Below are 17,011 nucleotides of genomic sequence, written 5' to 3'. Positions count from 1 at the left end.
GCACCAAGGGGTAGCAGCTGTGCAGCAGCAGCTCTCACCTCCATCTCCTCCTGGCCTGCCAGCCTCTGGGTTTTGCTCAGGGCTTACTGGAGATTTTGCAGAGAAAATCCCCAGCAATCCGAAGGGAACACTTGCTTTGTGTTCTTTAGCAAGACGACCGCCGTCTTGGCAGGAGGGACTGGTGCTATCCAGCGACAGCAGGTCACGGCCGGAGGTGGCCCTCTGCCACAAGCCCTGAGGCACCTTCTCGCTCCAGGCAGAATATGGGCTCTGAATTCAAGAAGCACCAAGAGTTGGCAAATGCTGAAGAGGCAAAGGCCAAGATCTAAGGCCAGGCTGCTCCTCCGAGAGGAGTCTGGATGGCAAACAGCCTCCCGTTCCTGTGCCTGGGGGAGGGAGGGAGGGAGAGGCTGCAGGCAAAGCTCCAGGCCAGGCTGCTCCCAGAGCAGCTCTGATTTGGTGGTGCCGCCCCCGGCAGGGCCAGGTTTGGAGAGTGCCACAGAGCCAGGAGCTGCAAGCCCAGGCAGGGGCTGCCTTCATGAGCATCCTTCAAACCCACCCTGCAGAGCCTGCATCACACGGCCCAGCCACAGTGAGAAAAGGCTCATCTTCCCTGCACAACCGTGGAGAACCAAAACATCCATTCAGTTTCAAAATGAACGCAGGAAATCCTTTTTGCCTTCATGCAAATAGTCAGACAAGTGTTTTACCACATGTTTACTCTCTGGCTGTGCTCACCTTCCCCTCAGCTTCCCCCTTTGCTTGCCTGTTTCTCCACACGCTTCTCCTTTGTGGATGCTGCAGTCTGACGTAGCTTTTGTCCCTGGCAGGCAGCGAGTGCGAAAGAACCTGATCCCCACCCTGTCTGAGCCCCTCGCCAGCACCAGTTGCACCCCAAAACCTGCTCACCATGCTCCCAGCCCCTCGGCAGACCAGCTGCACCCGCCACTGGCAAGGCACAGCCCCTGGGCAACGTGTTGCATCTCCTGATGCTGCAGCACTTTGTAACCCCAGGGTCTTTGTCTGGACGCAAAGCTACCACGGTGGCCACACAGGCAGGGGAAGGGGAGCTCCCCTTTCCTCAAGCCACACAGACACCACCACACTCCCTAAAAACCACGGCCAGAGCAGCTTTAAAGGCAACCCTGTGCACTGCCAGCAGGGGAGAGGTGGGGCTGCTGCTGGGGAGCTGCTAAAACCCATCTTGCACAAAGAACAAGAAAGGAGCTTATATCCCAGCAAGAGCTTTTCCCCCTGACAAATTAGCAAAGCCTCCCGTAACTGCACAACCAGCTTCTTTCTTACGTCTTTTGGCATTTCTGCTTTCAATAATTTATAACGAAAGAACTGAGACATCAACAGACAGGGAGAAAGCGAGAACAGCCCCGACCTGAAATAGCACAGACTGACTGCCAGCCATTTTAGATGGGTTTTAAATCTCGCACAGAACAAGGCTGCCAGGGCTGATACAGCCTCCCCAATAGCCATTTCCAGGAATGCCTTATTCTCCTGTACAGGAAGGAGGAGGAACTTTTCTCTGATGAGAGGTTTTTCTCAGCCTCCTGCTCCATCTGTCTGCAGGGCACCACCACGACAGCTGCCAGGCTGAGCCAATCCACAGGGTGACAGCACTTTCTCCTGTTTTCACCCAGCCTCCTGCAACAACCCTCCACATCCATCAGGGCAGGAGCAGAGAGCCCCGGGAAGGTAGCAGCATGCTGGGGCAGTTGTGTCTAACAGGAGAGCTCAGTCCTCCTGTGGATGTTGCTGCAGTTCACAGAAGGGCTTGCTAACACCATTTTCCCCTTGCCCAACAGCAGCAAGACAAGGCGCTGCTTTCTTTAGATCACAGAAACACCGACTCCAGGAGTCCTCCTTACATCAGTAAGGCAGGAGGGAGCTGCCAGCAAATTATTTTGAGATGTGTCTCACTGTGCTACCTGCAAGGCATACCTGGTAAGCTCAGCTCCCACCCTGTGCATTAGCTTCAGGTACCCAGGCAGGTGAGCAGGGCTGATACAGGACTAGTGATTGATGAGTTCCTTGTTCCTGTGAATTAACAGCAGGCAGCAGACAGGCACGAGATGGCTACTGGCACCAATACCAGCATCCTCACACCTGCAGCCATATTCTGGCTGTGCCTGTGGCAGGGGGAGCTGTTGGAGCTCCATCCTGCTCCTCCAGACCTCCAGCTGCAGGACAGCAAATGACTTGGTTGGGATTTTCTCTTGGGAAATAGTTACTACTGTACAAAACAAATTGAGGCAGTTGTGAGGAAAGCCTAAGACCCCCTACAGCTCACCTTCAGACTTGGGTGCTGTGTCCAACCCTTCTGATCTGAAGGTTTCAGAGCAGAGTAACTTTACTGGGGTATGAGAACTGTCCCAGGGAGGTATCTTCCACCCTTTTTAAGAGTTACAGTGTCATACAGCATATTAAGTCTGTGCCCTCTCCCAACCTGAACCCCTGGGTTTATTAAAATAACTAAGAAAATGTTATATACGCACTAATAGCAATGGTCTCCTGTGTACAAATGGCTGTAAAGCTTTTTTTTAATCAAAGGAAGGTGAAATCCACATAATCCTGACAAGAACCACAGCACCCACCCTGCTATTTGGGGGGAAAAAACCCTAATTTTTTTCATTTATTCACTAGCCAGCAATGCTAGACATTTTAACAGATGGATGACGATTGTGATCCTCAGCAAATGTCTGCCTGAGGCTGTGGTCATGTTCAGTCCAGGCCTGGAAGTCTGTCTGTAATGCCAAAGACCTTTCTCTAGACCTGCCATCTCATCCTTCTAACTTCATTTATACTTCCCCATTTGCAACACACAACGAGAAGGGATCAGGGTTTAGTCAGAGCAAGTGCTCCTCAGGACATAAGCCTGCTGTCTCTGATCATCAGCTTTGTGTGAGACACTGACAAATTCTTCATTTGTACTTGTTAAAATATTCAAGCTTCCCCCACCTGAACATTATGTGAACAAATCTGCTCAGATACATAATTGAATAGTACTAGAGAAGCTGCACTACCACCTCGAACAATTAAGTCCAGGAAATCAAACATGGACAAAAGCAATTGCTTAGTGCTTGATCCCATGCTTTTCCTTCCATGCAATGTGAGCACAGCCAAGCTGGACCTCACAGCTGGCCACATGCACAAGGGTTAAACCAGATGACCTTCCAAGGTCCGTTCTAAATAAAATTAATTCATGATCTGCCTAGCTCAAAAGACTCATGTAACTTAAGATATTCTGAAGCACTTACAGGCAGAGGCCGTGGTTTTTAAATAAAAGTTTAATTCCTTCATCAGGTCTTAACTTTGAACACAAATGCTGCTGAAAATCCTCCCAGCGCTGCTCTGATGTCCTGGCTTTTGGCTCTCAGAGCAGCAGCAGGATGGCAGCAGGGGCTCCCATACAGGAGGTGGGATCACAGACTCTCAGGAGAGCTCAGTGCAGGATGCAAAGCAAAGAAGCAAGAGATGCACAGTTTCCAGACAAACACCATTTCTTATACAAAAAGAAAAGTTCTACACTAATAGAAGTGTTAACGTTGCCACAGGACAGACAGGAGTTCAGGGAGGGAGAGAAGTCTTCAGTAAAAGGCACAACTAAAGAAGTACTTCCCTAGATTTTAACCACATCTTTCAGTTAGTTCCACTTTATACCCCAGCCCCCAGCCTCTCAAAGCCATGCTGGTTACTCTAGAAAGTAATTTCAAGTTCCTTCTTTTCCCTTTTTCCCTTCCTCCAGCTCAAAAACAAATAAAAGAGGAGTGCTTATTAAAAAAAAAAAAAAAAAAAAAAACAACAAAAAAAAAAAAAAAAAAAAAAAAAAAAAAAACCCAACCAAAAACCAAAACAAAACCAGAACAAAACAGTTTGGTCTATAAACCGTAAGAGTTCAAGAGAGACTTAGCAGTTTACCTTACGATTGTCTGGTACATTTTCTAAGTATTCAAGTTTCAGATGATACTTATTACGTCCAAGAGCCTCAGCCAGCTCTAATTTTGGTATTTTTCTTTCAGGCACTTCGTGGCCTGTCAGGTTGGTGTTAAATCTGTAGTTTTCCCAGTATTATGTATCACCAGCCTCTTCAACCCATTGCCATAAACACTCCTGAGAAGCATCAGAACTACTTCAACGCTTCCTTCAGGTTTTGTTGTCCTGCAACCTGCAGTGCTCCTTGGCTTAAGGTATATTCAACAAGCAACGCTTTCAGGGAAAGGCAGACAGTGAGCAGGACGATGTGTCAGTCACTTCCAGGATAACAGGACTGTAACAGGCAATGAATGAGAGGCTGAGCCAGCTGGACACAAAGCTGTTGTGTTTCAGGTCACCCCAGCGTCTGAGCAGGCACTTGCTAGATGCAACAACCCTGCTGCTGTTGGATAAAGAGGCTCTGTTTACTACTGTGCTGGTAAGAAAAGGGTCAGGGGGTTGCACAGCAGGTCAAGGTGCAGCTGCAGTGCATGACAGCAGTCCTCTAGTCAGCTAGCAAGGCTAACAGGAAGCCATGGAATTGAGAAGCTGGTTTTAGCCTGCACTAGAAATCAAAGCACACTACCACCACAAGTTCTCTATGCCAGAGTTTTCAGAAAAGAACACTTGTCCAGGATGCACCTTCCCTGCTAAGCCAACACAGCACTGCACAGACTCTGCTCTCACCCTCACTTTGCTGTGTAGCGCACTAAAGGGCTTTTTCATCAACAATTAAGAGGAATTCAAAAGCGCACTAAAGGGCTTTTTCATCAACAATTAAGAGGAATTCAAGCAAGCTACACTGATCTCCTTTCCTGGGAGGAAGCTGTAGCAGAACCAAATCTTAGGTGTCTCCCAGGGTTTCAGGGAGGGTCAAGCTTGGCAAAGACACAAGCCTTCCCCACCACTCTCCAAGGGCTCTGTCAGGTACAGAACGGTAAGACAGCCAGCAGTCTCTTGGGCTCTTGCTGTAGGTCCAGATCAACATGTCCTAGGGAGCTCTACTTCCCAAACAATTTAGGGTGTGCATGCCAGATCATCTAACCCTGCCCACAGACAAACCCTCTCCCTCCCCCCTCAAAATAATTGGGGCAATTAGCCACGTGTCAGTCCTGCTCTCCACAGACCTGCAGAATTGAGTCAGTGCTACTGATCAGCTCCATGCACAGGGGTGCTGGTGGAGTTGGCTGTTACAGAGAAGAGCTTTCCCCCTCCAGCCTCCCAGTGCTGGGAACAGAGCCAGTAAGCCTGACTTAAGCAGGAGCTGTGGAGAACTGCACTGGAACAAGCAGAGTCTTCTACTGAACTTTACGACAAGCTGAACAACTTTTGGTTTTTAAAAAAAAAAAGCCATACAAGCAGCAGCTGACATCTGTTGTTATAAAGGGACATGGCTGAATAGGTAGGAAACAGATTCCCCATTATGAGTCCTCCTGATGGCCTCCGCAAGGATCATTGAGATGTCGATCACCTGGAAAGGAAAAAAGATGCATCAGCACCATTGAGAAAAGGCATCAAGCCTGAAAGAATGGCTGGGAAGTCAGGGAGAACCTGATGAATAAACTCATCACCCACATTTATAACATGCCAGATGCAGACAAATCACTTCTACACAGGATTAGGATTTAATCACATGTACGTCTGAAGATACCCTACAAACAGCACTACAAATATTCTAGTTGGTCTGTCAGAGTTAGTCTACTGTCACCTTGCTTTGCTCAGAGCCCCTAGGCTCAGTCTGTTTACCACAGGACTTTCTTACGCACTTTGTGCAGAGAAGTTAGGGCAGTCTAAAGCAAGATGAAATCACTTCCCCTGAGCCAAGAGGTTTTACCACTGCTGCCAGCAGTCTGAGAGATGAAGCTGCTGTGCTGCAGCTCAACTCCGAGGCGTTGTGCTGGCTCCATCTGGTGGGGTCAGACAGGTACCAGGAGGAAAAGTCAAGTCCCAGCCAAATCCCAACTCTGAATCCCCACGGCTAACGCATTTCAACATATGTTGTCTAGTAAGAATCACCATATTCATGGTGCATTAAAGAAACCAAGTGGAAACCATATTAAGTATTCTTTATCTTCTAGATAGTTTGTCTCTGAAGGGGGAAAAAAAAATCAACAAGCTGCCGAGTAAAGCCTGAGACTTGTGACAAATCCTTTAGCTCAGCTTTCCTCAACATCAGACATCAGTGTGTAAACGTGAGGTATTAAAGGAGAGCCTGGAAAACTGCTCCACTGCAATCTTTGGCTACAGCTACTTACACAGAGGTTGCCAGATTACCATTTTGCCTACACCAGCTGCAGTGTGCAGCCTAGAAACAAGGTGAAGCACCAGAAATGTTTTAGATGTTGCAGGAGTAACATCCAGAAGTTAGTGCTGAAAGAATTGCAACCCAATGTCAGCTTGCAATCAGCTTATAACGTATTTCCAAAAGCAGCTTAAAATTGACTGCAGCTTCAACCAGTTCAGCTTCCCTTTCACCAGCAGCCCAGTAGTGAGGAAGCTTCTACACTCACACCACAGTACTGGTTGAGTGTGAGCAGAGCCAGAACTTCTCCAAATGCCTGTGTCCTAGATATTGGGGATGTGAAGTCAAAGCCCAGCTGGAACTAAATCTGGCAAAGGACATCAGGGACAACAAGAATGTTTTCCTTTTGTTACTGATGTATTTGGAAAAACCTAAGAATAATGTGGGCCTGTTGCTAAAGGGAAAGGGGACCCTGGTGACAGAGATGCAGAGAAGGCAGTTAGTGAGCACCTTCTTTGCATCAGTATGCACTGACAAACAAGAGCCTGGGGTAAGGGAATGCTGGAAGGAAAACTTTTCCATAGGGAGGATTGGGTTAGAGGACACTTGGCCAGACTTGATATCCACAAGTCCATGGGATGTATCCCATGATGGGATACATCCATGAGTACTGAAAGAACTGAGAAAACATCACAGCCAGGCACTCAGATTCACTTTGAAGGGTCCTGGAGATTAGCAGAGGTGCCTGAGGACTGGAAGGAAGCAAATACAACCCAGAATTACTGGCCAGTCAGCCTCACATCAATCCCTGGACAGGTGACAGAGCACTTCATTCTGGAGGCCATCTCTCTGCACATGCATGGCAATAACATGATCAGGGATAGTCAGCATGGATTCACCAAAGGCAAATCATGCTTGACCAACCTGATCACCTATGAGGAAGCCACTGTCTGGATGGGTGAGGGGGGAGCAGTGAGTATTGTCAACTTTAGCAAGGCTTCTGACACTGTCAGTCATGAAATCCTCACAGGCAAACTCAAGAAGTGTACACTGGATGAGTGGACTGAGAACTGGCTGAACAGCAGATTCTCGGGCTCATTATGAGCTTTTAGTTTTCACATGGATGGCAAAGGCTGGGCATAAAGTGACATACACCACAAAGCTGTCAGCACCAACATCAGAAGTTCCTGTCTATCTCTGTTTCAGCACTGCACGTCATCAGCACATCACTCCTCCAAAGGGCACACATCCAACTACTTGCCTACATCGTGGGCCCATTAAATCAGACACCTGACTTAGGTAAAACAAGCCCTGAAAAAAAAAGATCCTTTCATGAACTGTTTGAGATGAGCTGGAACAGAAGCTGCTTTCTATCAGTGTAACATGTCTGTTACCCCACAGCAACAGGCAACACTGATGGCAGTACCAACAGAACCACTGGCAGCACTACAGAGTGTTGTGGGGTTTTCACCCCAAACAGGTGAACAGACAAGGCTACCACCCCCCAGGAGAGACAGAAAATAGATGCTCACCTGGATTTTAGGGCACTGCTTCATCTTGTCCTCCTGGGGTATTGTGTTTGTGACTACAACTGCCTCAAAACAGGCATTGTTGATCCGGGAAATTGCTGGCCCAGAAAAGATCCCGTGAGTTAAGATGGCATAAACTTTGGTGGCTCCAGCTGACACAAGCCTGTGAGGGGGGAGTAAAGGAGAAACATCAGTAATTCTCAGCAAGTATTAAGCTGACACTAGTGCAGGGCACATGGTAAGCATGACAGGAGACAGCACCATGTGCTTAGGCAACAAGCTACCTTTGATTTCCCCCTCTCTACTGACTTGGGGGAAAAAAAAAAAATGTACAAGTACCGTGAAATCCACCACAGGCAAAGCACACACTGAAAAAACCCCATTGTTCTTAGCTCTGGAATATTTGGGACAGATCATACAAATCACCTTCTGTAATTTTTGCTTACACAAGGTAGCAGATATTTAATACTGCGTTAATACTTTAATACTGTATTTAATACAGCATGAAATATTGCACTAATATTTAATACTGTATTTAACAGTTAACTGTCCTGCATATATTGGTGTTTCTAGTGTAAAAGGCATGAATGATATTAAAGTTTAAAAAGCTTATTTCTAATACAAAATCAGCTGATGGACCAGACAACACTTAGCTCTACCTGGCATGATCAGTGATGGTCCATTTTCAACACAGGAAAAATAAAAAGACACTATGGCTTTCTACCTATTCCCACTGCGAGAAATTCAGCTGGGGTTTTTTCCTTATTTTGTATAACATGAATAATCAAGAAACTGCATGAGCCGTGTGAAACTTGCTATGCAAATAACCTGCTTAAGCCATTCCACAGCGCTCACTAGGAGCAGGCTCCCGGGTTAGGAAGGAACAGCCATCCCCACTCACTTGTCTGCAGCGTGGCAGATGGTGCCACACGTGTCTGCCATGTCATCCACCAGGATGGCCACTCTGTCCTTGACGTCCCCCACCAGCACCATGCGATCCACCTCGTTGGCTTTCTTGCGCTCCTTGTGAATGAGGGCAAAGTCTACATTCAACCGATCTGCAATGGACGTCACTCTGAGGAGAGAGCAGTTTCCAAACAACACTTAACTCCACACGGCAGCTTCGATCAAAGCTCTTTCAATATCAAGCACGCCGCACTAAGAGGAGCTGTCACCACATCTGCTACTGCTCCCAAGCAATTAATAGAAGGCACTCTGCCACTTTAGTTTCCCTTCAAGCAGCTAAACTGCAGCCTCTGATCTAATCTCCCTCAGCGACAGCAAATAGATCTCATCTTTCATCATGACCACTGTAAACTAATTTGCATTTAAGATGAAAACAAACCTTAACCAGCAAGGTCAGCAAACTTGAAGTGATCCAAACGCTTGGAAAGTTGTCATCTTTGTAACATTACACCGGAGAGGCTTAAGTTGTGCTATGACAGGGCTTTACTGTCACCCTTGTAAGCACTCAGTCATCATGTATACAAGCATTGGCATAGCCTGTGGCAGGATTACATATCCAGGAAATTCAAATACACCACCTCACATTTATTTCCAGTAAAGTAGCTGCAGAACAACCTTACTAGAGGGATCTTAACTTTATATATTGATACTGATGAACAGTAAAGAGTTTAAAAGCATTAAGTGTGGAAGGAGTAGAACACACATGCCCCCAAGTAATTCTACACTTGAGGTAAGTGGACTCTTAGCCTCACTATATCAGACTTAGCATTCTGGTGGTCCTACATGAGACTGTTACACTAAACCAAAGTACTTTGCTTTGCATATCTCCATAAAATACTGCACCAACCAAGATCGACACATTTCAGCATAAGAGGCTTTTGAGCAGATTTTTTCATGAGTCAGATTATATCCGGCTGGTTTGGCACTTCATATATGGTGTTATGCAACAAGCTACAGAAATAGATGAATATATAGAAGGTCTTGCCCAATCCGTGGACCACAGCAGAGCTACATGAGACATACAGTGACCTACAGCGTCATTGTCTCTTGGCTGTTTGTAACACATCACTTAAAACATTCTGAGGCACACAAATCAGATCAGCACACCCCAACACATTTTGGTGTGACAGGCCTGGAGAACAGAATGCATCTGTGTCCTTTTACTGTTCACATGTAGCCCTCAGACAGAAGCATCAAGCAACAGCCTAGTTTCTCCTGAAAAGCACCTGAGAACATTCTGAGCTGCCCACAAACTGGCATGTTTGTCTGCAGGGAGATTGTCAGGCTATCAAAATAGAAATGTGCTATAGCATATGCTGCTGCTTTTTTGGAAAGGAACCATCTATCTTCCTCGTTCTCAGGAAGACAGAGAGTGGCAGCAGGCTTAAATCACAGCTAGATAGTCAAATCCAGGGTAACAAAGTAAGAAAATGTATCATTAATCATCAGCAGAAAGCTTGCCTTGGCATAGTAAGCTACACTCTTTCCTCCTTCAATTGGCATAAATACCCTTGTACAAACTGGTTTAGTCCAAGGGATGTAGCTGCTGTGCATTTCCTACCTATGCATCTGTGATTCTAGAGGCTATTTAATCCTCCATGTAGCCCAAGAAACCTTCTAAACGTTCCCTAGGAAGAATATCTGACCACTCTCCACCAGCTGTCCCAGACTGTCTGAGAGAAGGCAGACTGACAGAAGGCACATGGTTAAAAATAGGGTCACATTGAAGTAGACACAGGAGCAGCATCTCAAGCTACCTGTCTGACAGCTCACCTCTTGGCTCCACCAGCATCTGGTGAAACAATGGTGCAGTTCTTCCACTCTGGAATATTCTCTTTGATCCATTTCAGTACAGCAGGCTCGGCATATAAATTATCAACAGGGATATCAAAAAAACCCTGCAAGGAAGACAACAGGAACAGATGCAGCTCAAAGTCCCATTCCAGAAACAGCTGTAAGAAGCCTTCTATATCATCAGGCATGTAGTCATCACCTTTCCACAGCTTTCAGCTTTCCTTTTTACTTCCCTTGATGTAAGGGCAGTAGTCTTTGGGATACACAGAAGAGTAATGTAAGAAGTCTTCAAGAGCCAGAAATAGTTCAGCAGCATAAATAACACTTCACATCTAACACCTCCACAAAATGAAACTAGTTCTGTCCTGAGGGCTGCAGAAAGCCTGCAGCAAATGCACTCATTTCCAGAGCAGCTGGCTGCCTGTTTACAGTCAGTCTTTAAAGCTCATTACCCAAACTGCTCACATCTACAAAACAGGCTTGAGTAACATCTGTCTTTAAACTAATGCAGCTTGTTCTGTAACTTTACAGTGACCTTGCAGACTTCTCCAAATCTCAGGTCGCTAAACGCCAGAAGTTAACAGGCAGGAGAGTGAGGGGCAGGTACTCCTGAGGAACGCTTCAAGGTACAGGGTAACAGACCCTTCTCACCATCATTCCTTCTGTGCTCAGCAACACAGCAGCTACAAAGAACCAGGCTGAAACCAGCCAGATGCTGGAAGCACACAGGCACAAATTATCCCATTAAATCTCATCACTGCTGCTAGTGCAAGGTTAGCCCTATGGCACGTGCCAATTCCAAGCCCTTAAAGAAGGGGGGAACCCCTCTGGGCTCAGTTATTTCATGTTCTTTCTGAGAGCCTTCTCAGCTGTGTCCCCACAGATTTTTTTCATCTGAGACAGTATTTCTGGGCAAATCATACTGAAGCGTGAATGACGATGATTATAACAGCCAGCCCACTTACTTCACCAGGCAGTAGCTACCTCACCCTTTGGAGCAACACAACAGACATCCTTCCCTCTGCCACACTCCTCTCAGCTGCACTGAGTTTCTTTCTTGGTCTTGAGCACTTGCTCAAGGTGGAGAAAAACAAAACCAAATTGAGCTTGCAGCCCCTCCTCTCCCTGACAAATATTCTTGCCAGTTTTCTTACACAGCCCAAGTCAAGACTTTAGTTGCTCTGTGAGATATTTTGTTCATAAGCCAACAATGCCTATGAATGATTTTCAATTCGCTACCAGCCCGGGAGAGAACCAAGGCCAGCTTGTGTGGGAGGGTGGCTCTGAATGGATACAAGTGAGATTGCCCATCTTGCCAGAGGAAAGCTATCAGATCACTGTCCTGGTCAAGTTAACCCACAAATACAGCTATGCAGGACACCTGAGGGCAGAACTAACTGCTCAATTCTCCAAGACAACACACTAAATATCAGAAAGCTCTGCTCAGAATTTAAGGACACTCTCCATCTCACATTCCTCCAAGGTCTAGTGAAGAAGAAACAGTGTCACTGTGTAGCAACAAAGCTGCAGTGATCATTTACTAGTTCTTTTACACAAGATCCAATAACACTCAGTCTGATGAAGAACAACTATACTTTCATTTACAAATTAACCTGTTACCCACCTCCCCATCTAGTCCCAAACTCCCAAGTCTTGATCACTGCAGTATCTCAAAAAGCAGATGACTGGAAAGCTTACAAAGCAGTCAAGAGGCCCAGACTGGAACTGTCCAAGTCCTTTCCTGATTTTTGCTCCTACCTGAATCTGAGATGCATGCAGGTCCATGGTGATTATATGATCAGCACCTGCCACAGACAGCATATTTGCAACCAACTTGGCAGAGATTGGAGCTCGACTCTGGTACAGGGAAAAAAAAGACAGTATAAGACAAGTTCAACTCCTTCATCAAGATGTCAGCCTTCTGCTTCCAGGCAGTGATTCACAAGCAGTTACTAAAAGGAGCACTCATTAACATTGCATCTTTTCATCAGCTAGTGATTAGTATATTTTCAAGAAGAACTAGATCTTTATGAGAAGATCATTTTGCAGTCCAATATCCTGAAGTTTAAATGAAATGAAGAGAGGTTGGATATTCGGAGGAGGTGACAAAACTTCATTTAAATCCTCTCCAGCAGTCAGGACTTTCAGGAATGCATTCAACTCCCCTGCAGAAACCTTTACCACATCCCTTACCTTGTCCTTTTTGTCCTGCCTGGCATAAGGGAAGCAAGGGATGACAGCTGTGACTCTGCTGGCTGAGGCAATCTTGCAGGCATTTATCATGATGAGGAGCTCCATCAGATTGTCATTGATTTCCCCACAGCCACTCTGCACAATGTAGACGTCCTCCCCGCGAACACTCTCGCCTATTTCCACGCTGGAAACAGATGAGAAGAGAGTTGTAGCCAAACAGAAATTAAAGCACAGCCATTACCTGTGCCGGCAGAGCAACCAAGGCACAGCATCCCCAAGGGTCTGTGGGTGACAGTGCCATGTCATCAAGGCTGTCAAGCAGGAACACTGCTGTTTATTTGCTCAGTGGCTATTTTACAGCGCTCACTGATCAGATTTAATGGTCCAGCCAGTAAGGCTAAAAGCACTCAGCTTGTACTCTTGATCTCAACACAAGCTGAGCACGTAAACACCCCAGAGCAGGCCTTGTTCCCTGGAATCACAAGCAGAGCCACCTCTAAAAGCAGCGGTGTACAAAGGAGCAAGGACCATGGCCAGCCACCAGACAGAGTGGGGTCAAACTGCTACCAAAGCAACACCGCAGCCAATTATCAGACTGAGAGTCGTTAACAGCCATTCAGTGGCTCCAGCAGAGAGGCACTCCAGCGTTTACTCTGGAAAGGCTCTTGGGGTTAATTTCCTCCTGGGTGCAGTGCACACTAATCCCTGCTGATGAAGGGCCTGAATACAAGCCAAAGGTTCTGTTTGCCAGCAGCAAAATGCCAGCTCCGGTGCACGTATGGAGGCACCTGCACCAGAAAGAGTGGGAAAGAAACCACTCCACTTACAGAGGCCCTCAGGGTAGAGTTCTAATTGGAATATTTCCTTCTCTGACCTTTCTGATCTCTTCTTCAATCTTTTTTTTGATGACTGTTATCTATTTATAGCCTTACTGCTCAATATCCATCAGAGAGCTGCTGTCATCTTTACTGCCCACTGACTTACAGGATGCATCCATCTCTCATGGAGAGTTTCAGCCAGAAAACTCTCTGCTGGGCAAGTGTCTGACTATCAGCAGTTAGCACACAGGTGTAATCTCCAATATTAGGGTGATTTAAGATATTTATGGTACAAAGAAAGCCTATGAATTATTCTGTTGAAGCAGTTGTACTCTTTTGGGGAAGCACTCGCTGTCAGTTTATTGGGGTAAATAAGATATCTTTTAAGTCTTCAAGTCACATTACCTGCTGACATAGGAACCTGCTGGCCAGCCAACTAGATGGGTAAGAGCAGTTAATAAAGAACAATGAGAACAGTGCAAGGGCTGTAAATCAAACAGAACTTTTTATAACTCCTCTACAACTCTTTGTACTACCTCTGAGGTTTTACAATCAATATCCATTGCAAGAGAAAGATAATATTGTACATCACACGTACATCCTGGATTTTCGTAGGGGAAAAAAAAACGTTTCCAGAAGGAGTGGGTTTGAGCAATCAAGGTTCTTCATATTATACTCTGTGGTGTATACACGGTTAGGGTATTCTCTAAAGCAAGCTTAAGGAGCTCTGAACAACTTTAAAACTCCCTTTTAGCTTTATGTAGGATGGCAGCGAGATTTTTAAAGCATAGATACATAAAACAAGGCGAATGTGAGGTTTCACAGCTTGAGGGAAACAGACTGCATGACTGCAAATGCACCGTGGGATGCACGGAGGTGTGAGCCTCTTCTCGCTCCTTAAGAATTCTATCAATACTCTCTAAGACTCTGAAGCTCCTCAGAGAAGTTTAAAGGTACCAGCTACAGGCTAAACACAAAATTATCAAGCCTCAAGTCAGCAGAGTTGAGATTTAAGCGTGCAAAAGCCTAATCAGTGTAGGTGTAACTCCGAGGACTGCCGCCCCATCAGCTCGCGGATTTCGGGTGGAGGGGGGCAAGGTCCGGGTGGTGAATTCCACCGCTTCAACACCTGCCACAGGGGCCAGGTCACACAAATCCTCCAAGTTCAGGATCCTCGCGGGGCCCTGGGTGCGGGGGAAGCCCCAAACGCGCGATGGAAGCCCGTGTGGGGCCGGCGCCGTGAGGCGGGGGCCGCTGCACGCACGGCCCGGGCCGCACATGGCATCCGGGGCGCACCGCGGCCCGGCCTCGCCCCGCACCGAGACCCGGCTCTGGCCGGGGGGACGTGTCCGGTGCATCCGAGGCCTCCGGGGCAGCAGGGGCTCGGCGGGAGCGCTCCGGGGATGTCTCCAAGTACGGCTCCGCTGCTCGGCAGCCGGGCCCGACCGCACGGCCCCCGAACTACAACCCCCATCACCCCCCGCGCGGAGGCCGCGCGACACCCAGGGCCGCAGCGACGAGCGGCCTGCCGGGAGCTGTAGTGCGGCCGTGCCCCGCCCCGCCTCACCATGTCTCCTGGTTGCTGAACTTCTTGGTGACCACCTTGCCCAGCTCCAGGCCCAGGCGGTCGGCGATCTTCTGAGACAGGTCCTGATGCGAGCTCCCGCTGAAGATCTTGATGTTGGGCATGGCGGCGGCTGCGGCAGCGGCTCCCTTTTTTTCCTCCTCCTCGTCGCTCCGCAACGCAGCGCCCGCGGCTGCTGCGCGGGGACTCGCCCGCCTCCTGCGAGGACGCGGCACGATGGGTACAGGTCACAACAGTCGCCTCTACGCCGCCATCTTACCCCTTCCCGCCTGCCGCGCCAACCCTTTATAGACTCTCCGCGACTAGGGCACGCCCCCGCTGGCTTCCCATTGGCTACGCCGCCGCAGGGGACGGGATCCCGCTCGCCGGTACGGCCGTAGCGAGCGCGGCGGGGGACGGTTCCTTCTCCTTGAGGGCTCGGGGATGCGAGCGCGGCCCCTCGCTGGGGGCGGGGCCTAGGGCAGGAGGCGGCCTGCGATTGGTCTCCTTGCGGCGGCCTGGGCTGCGATTGGCCAGAGCGGCGGCGGCCGCAGCGCGCGGCCGGCCCTGCCCCACGTGGCCGCGGCGGGTGCAGCCGCCCCCCGGCGGCCATGATGGCGCCCCCCGCGCTACGGGGAAGGCGGCGGGCGATGGCCCCCGCCGCCGCCTCACGGGGCCGCGCCCGCGCCCCCCGCCCGCCTCTCGCCGCCGGACCCACCGCCTGCGGGGCGCCGCGGCGCCGGGGACTCCTTTACCTCAGCATGCCGGCGTGCCCGCGCCCCTGCGTCCGTCCCCGCCGCTCGTCGCGGCGCTGCGCTGAGCTGAGCTGGCGTCACCCCGCGGGCCGCGCGTGAGGCGGTACCGGGTGACACCGGGTGGCGACGGGCCCGCTGCGGCACCTCCGGGCCCCGCGACGGGCCCTGCCGGCCTCGTCCTTCAGGGGTTTTGGTTTTGGATCGGGGCTGCAACCCGCCTGGGGGGGCTGTTTTAACAGGCTGGTTAATTCCTGAGGGGCTTTTTCCGTTTATAAGTGGGGGTTTTGTACCCAGTTCCATACCAAAATATGTATTTATACATATATGTATGTGTGTATCTATCTTATATATAATTATATATGTAATTAACTATAGACTAATAACCAGCTCGGTCTTCTGTGAACTGCCAGTTTGTATGTGACTGCATTGTGCACATTAATTCAGCGAAATTAAACGTTGTGCTTGAGGGTTTTTAACCTTTAAACCCGGATTGTTAACCTTTAAACCTGGATATCATTGAATCATAGAATATCCTGGGTTGGGAGGGAACCACAAAGTCCCGACTGCTGTCCCCTGCACAGGATATCCTCAAGAACCCCAGCAATGTGATTTTTATAGTGGTTTATTCTCATTCTACATTTCTGATCCAGTCTCCGGTTGTTACTAGGGCAATGTAGTCCTGTCCTTTTTCTAAGACTTAATTATTTCAAATTACATTTCACTACTTTGAAGGAAATTACACACAAATTTTAGACTGTATATATTATTATAGACCCCTTCAAAATAAAAGGCCTGTGGGTCATCACAGAAAATGCAGGAATGGATACTTGCTCACATTTCCGTGTTTCTGTCAGACACACAACAACCAGCAAGTCCAGGGTAATGATGACACCGAGCCAGTGACTCTTCACTCCCTGTCTGTGCTTGTTATTTTCCTCACAAAGTGAAGGAGGAAGATTGACACACACACAAAAAAAGCCACAGACAGCTTCTTCAGAACTTTCGTGCAATTGTGTAATTCCTACTCAGGTTACCTGAATTTCTGAGAGACAGTAAACTTCAGTGGGTTTGACATTGATTTGCTTTGAGTCCTTGAGAATTTAACTAGAAGAAATCACAGTCAAGTTTTCTTTATTTAAACTCTCCTGGCCCCAAATGCTGCTGCC

General features: G+C 48.2%; 1 protein-coding gene across 1 annotated transcript; it reads right to left on the bottom strand.

Moving 5' to 3' along the window:
* Positions 1 to 3,281: 3,281 nt before the first annotated feature.
* On the bottom strand, positions 3,282 to 15,515 carry PRPS1 (phosphoribosyl pyrophosphate synthetase 1). Its single transcript, XM_040083919.1, has 7 exons — positions 15,094 to 15,515; positions 12,709 to 12,892; positions 12,274 to 12,372; positions 10,495 to 10,619; positions 8,657 to 8,830; positions 7,759 to 7,918; positions 3,282 to 5,455 (listed from the first exon to the last, which is right to left on the bottom strand). Exons 1-7 carry the CDS (start codon positions 15,213 to 15,215, stop codon positions 5,363 to 5,365), a joined length of 957 nt encoding a protein of 318 aa, XP_039939853.1. The 5' UTR covers positions 15,216 to 15,515; the 3' UTR covers positions 3,282 to 5,362.
* Positions 15,516 to 17,011: the final 1,496 nt, after the last annotated feature.

The sequence above is a fragment of the Hirundo rustica genome, chromosome 21 (genome assembly GCF_015227805.2).
Source record: "Hirundo rustica isolate bHirRus1 chromosome 21, bHirRus1.pri.v3, whole genome shotgun sequence".
In the NCBI taxonomy this organism is placed as follows: Eukaryota; Metazoa; Chordata; class Aves; order Passeriformes; family Hirundinidae; genus Hirundo; species Hirundo rustica.
The sequence above is the reverse complement of the archived record's forward strand: the minus strand, read 5'-3'. Positions and strand labels throughout refer to the sequence as shown.

What these genes read in the sequence shown, in the direction of transcription:
- PRPS1 (XM_040083919.1), bottom strand. Translation starts at nt 15,215, where the DNA reads ATGCCCAACATCAAGATCTTCAGCGGGAGCTCGCATCAGGACCTGTCT. An exon ending in GGCAGGACAAAAAGGACAAG is followed by an intron (nt 12,373 to 12,708) that starts GTAAGGGATGTG and finishes TCCCTGTACCAG; the next exon opens with AGTCGAGCTCCAATCTCTGC. An exon ending in ATCTGCCACGCTGCAGACAA is followed by an intron (nt 7,919 to 8,656) that starts GTGAGTGGGGAT and finishes CCCCCCTCACAG; the next exon opens with GCTTGTGTCAGCTGGAGCCA.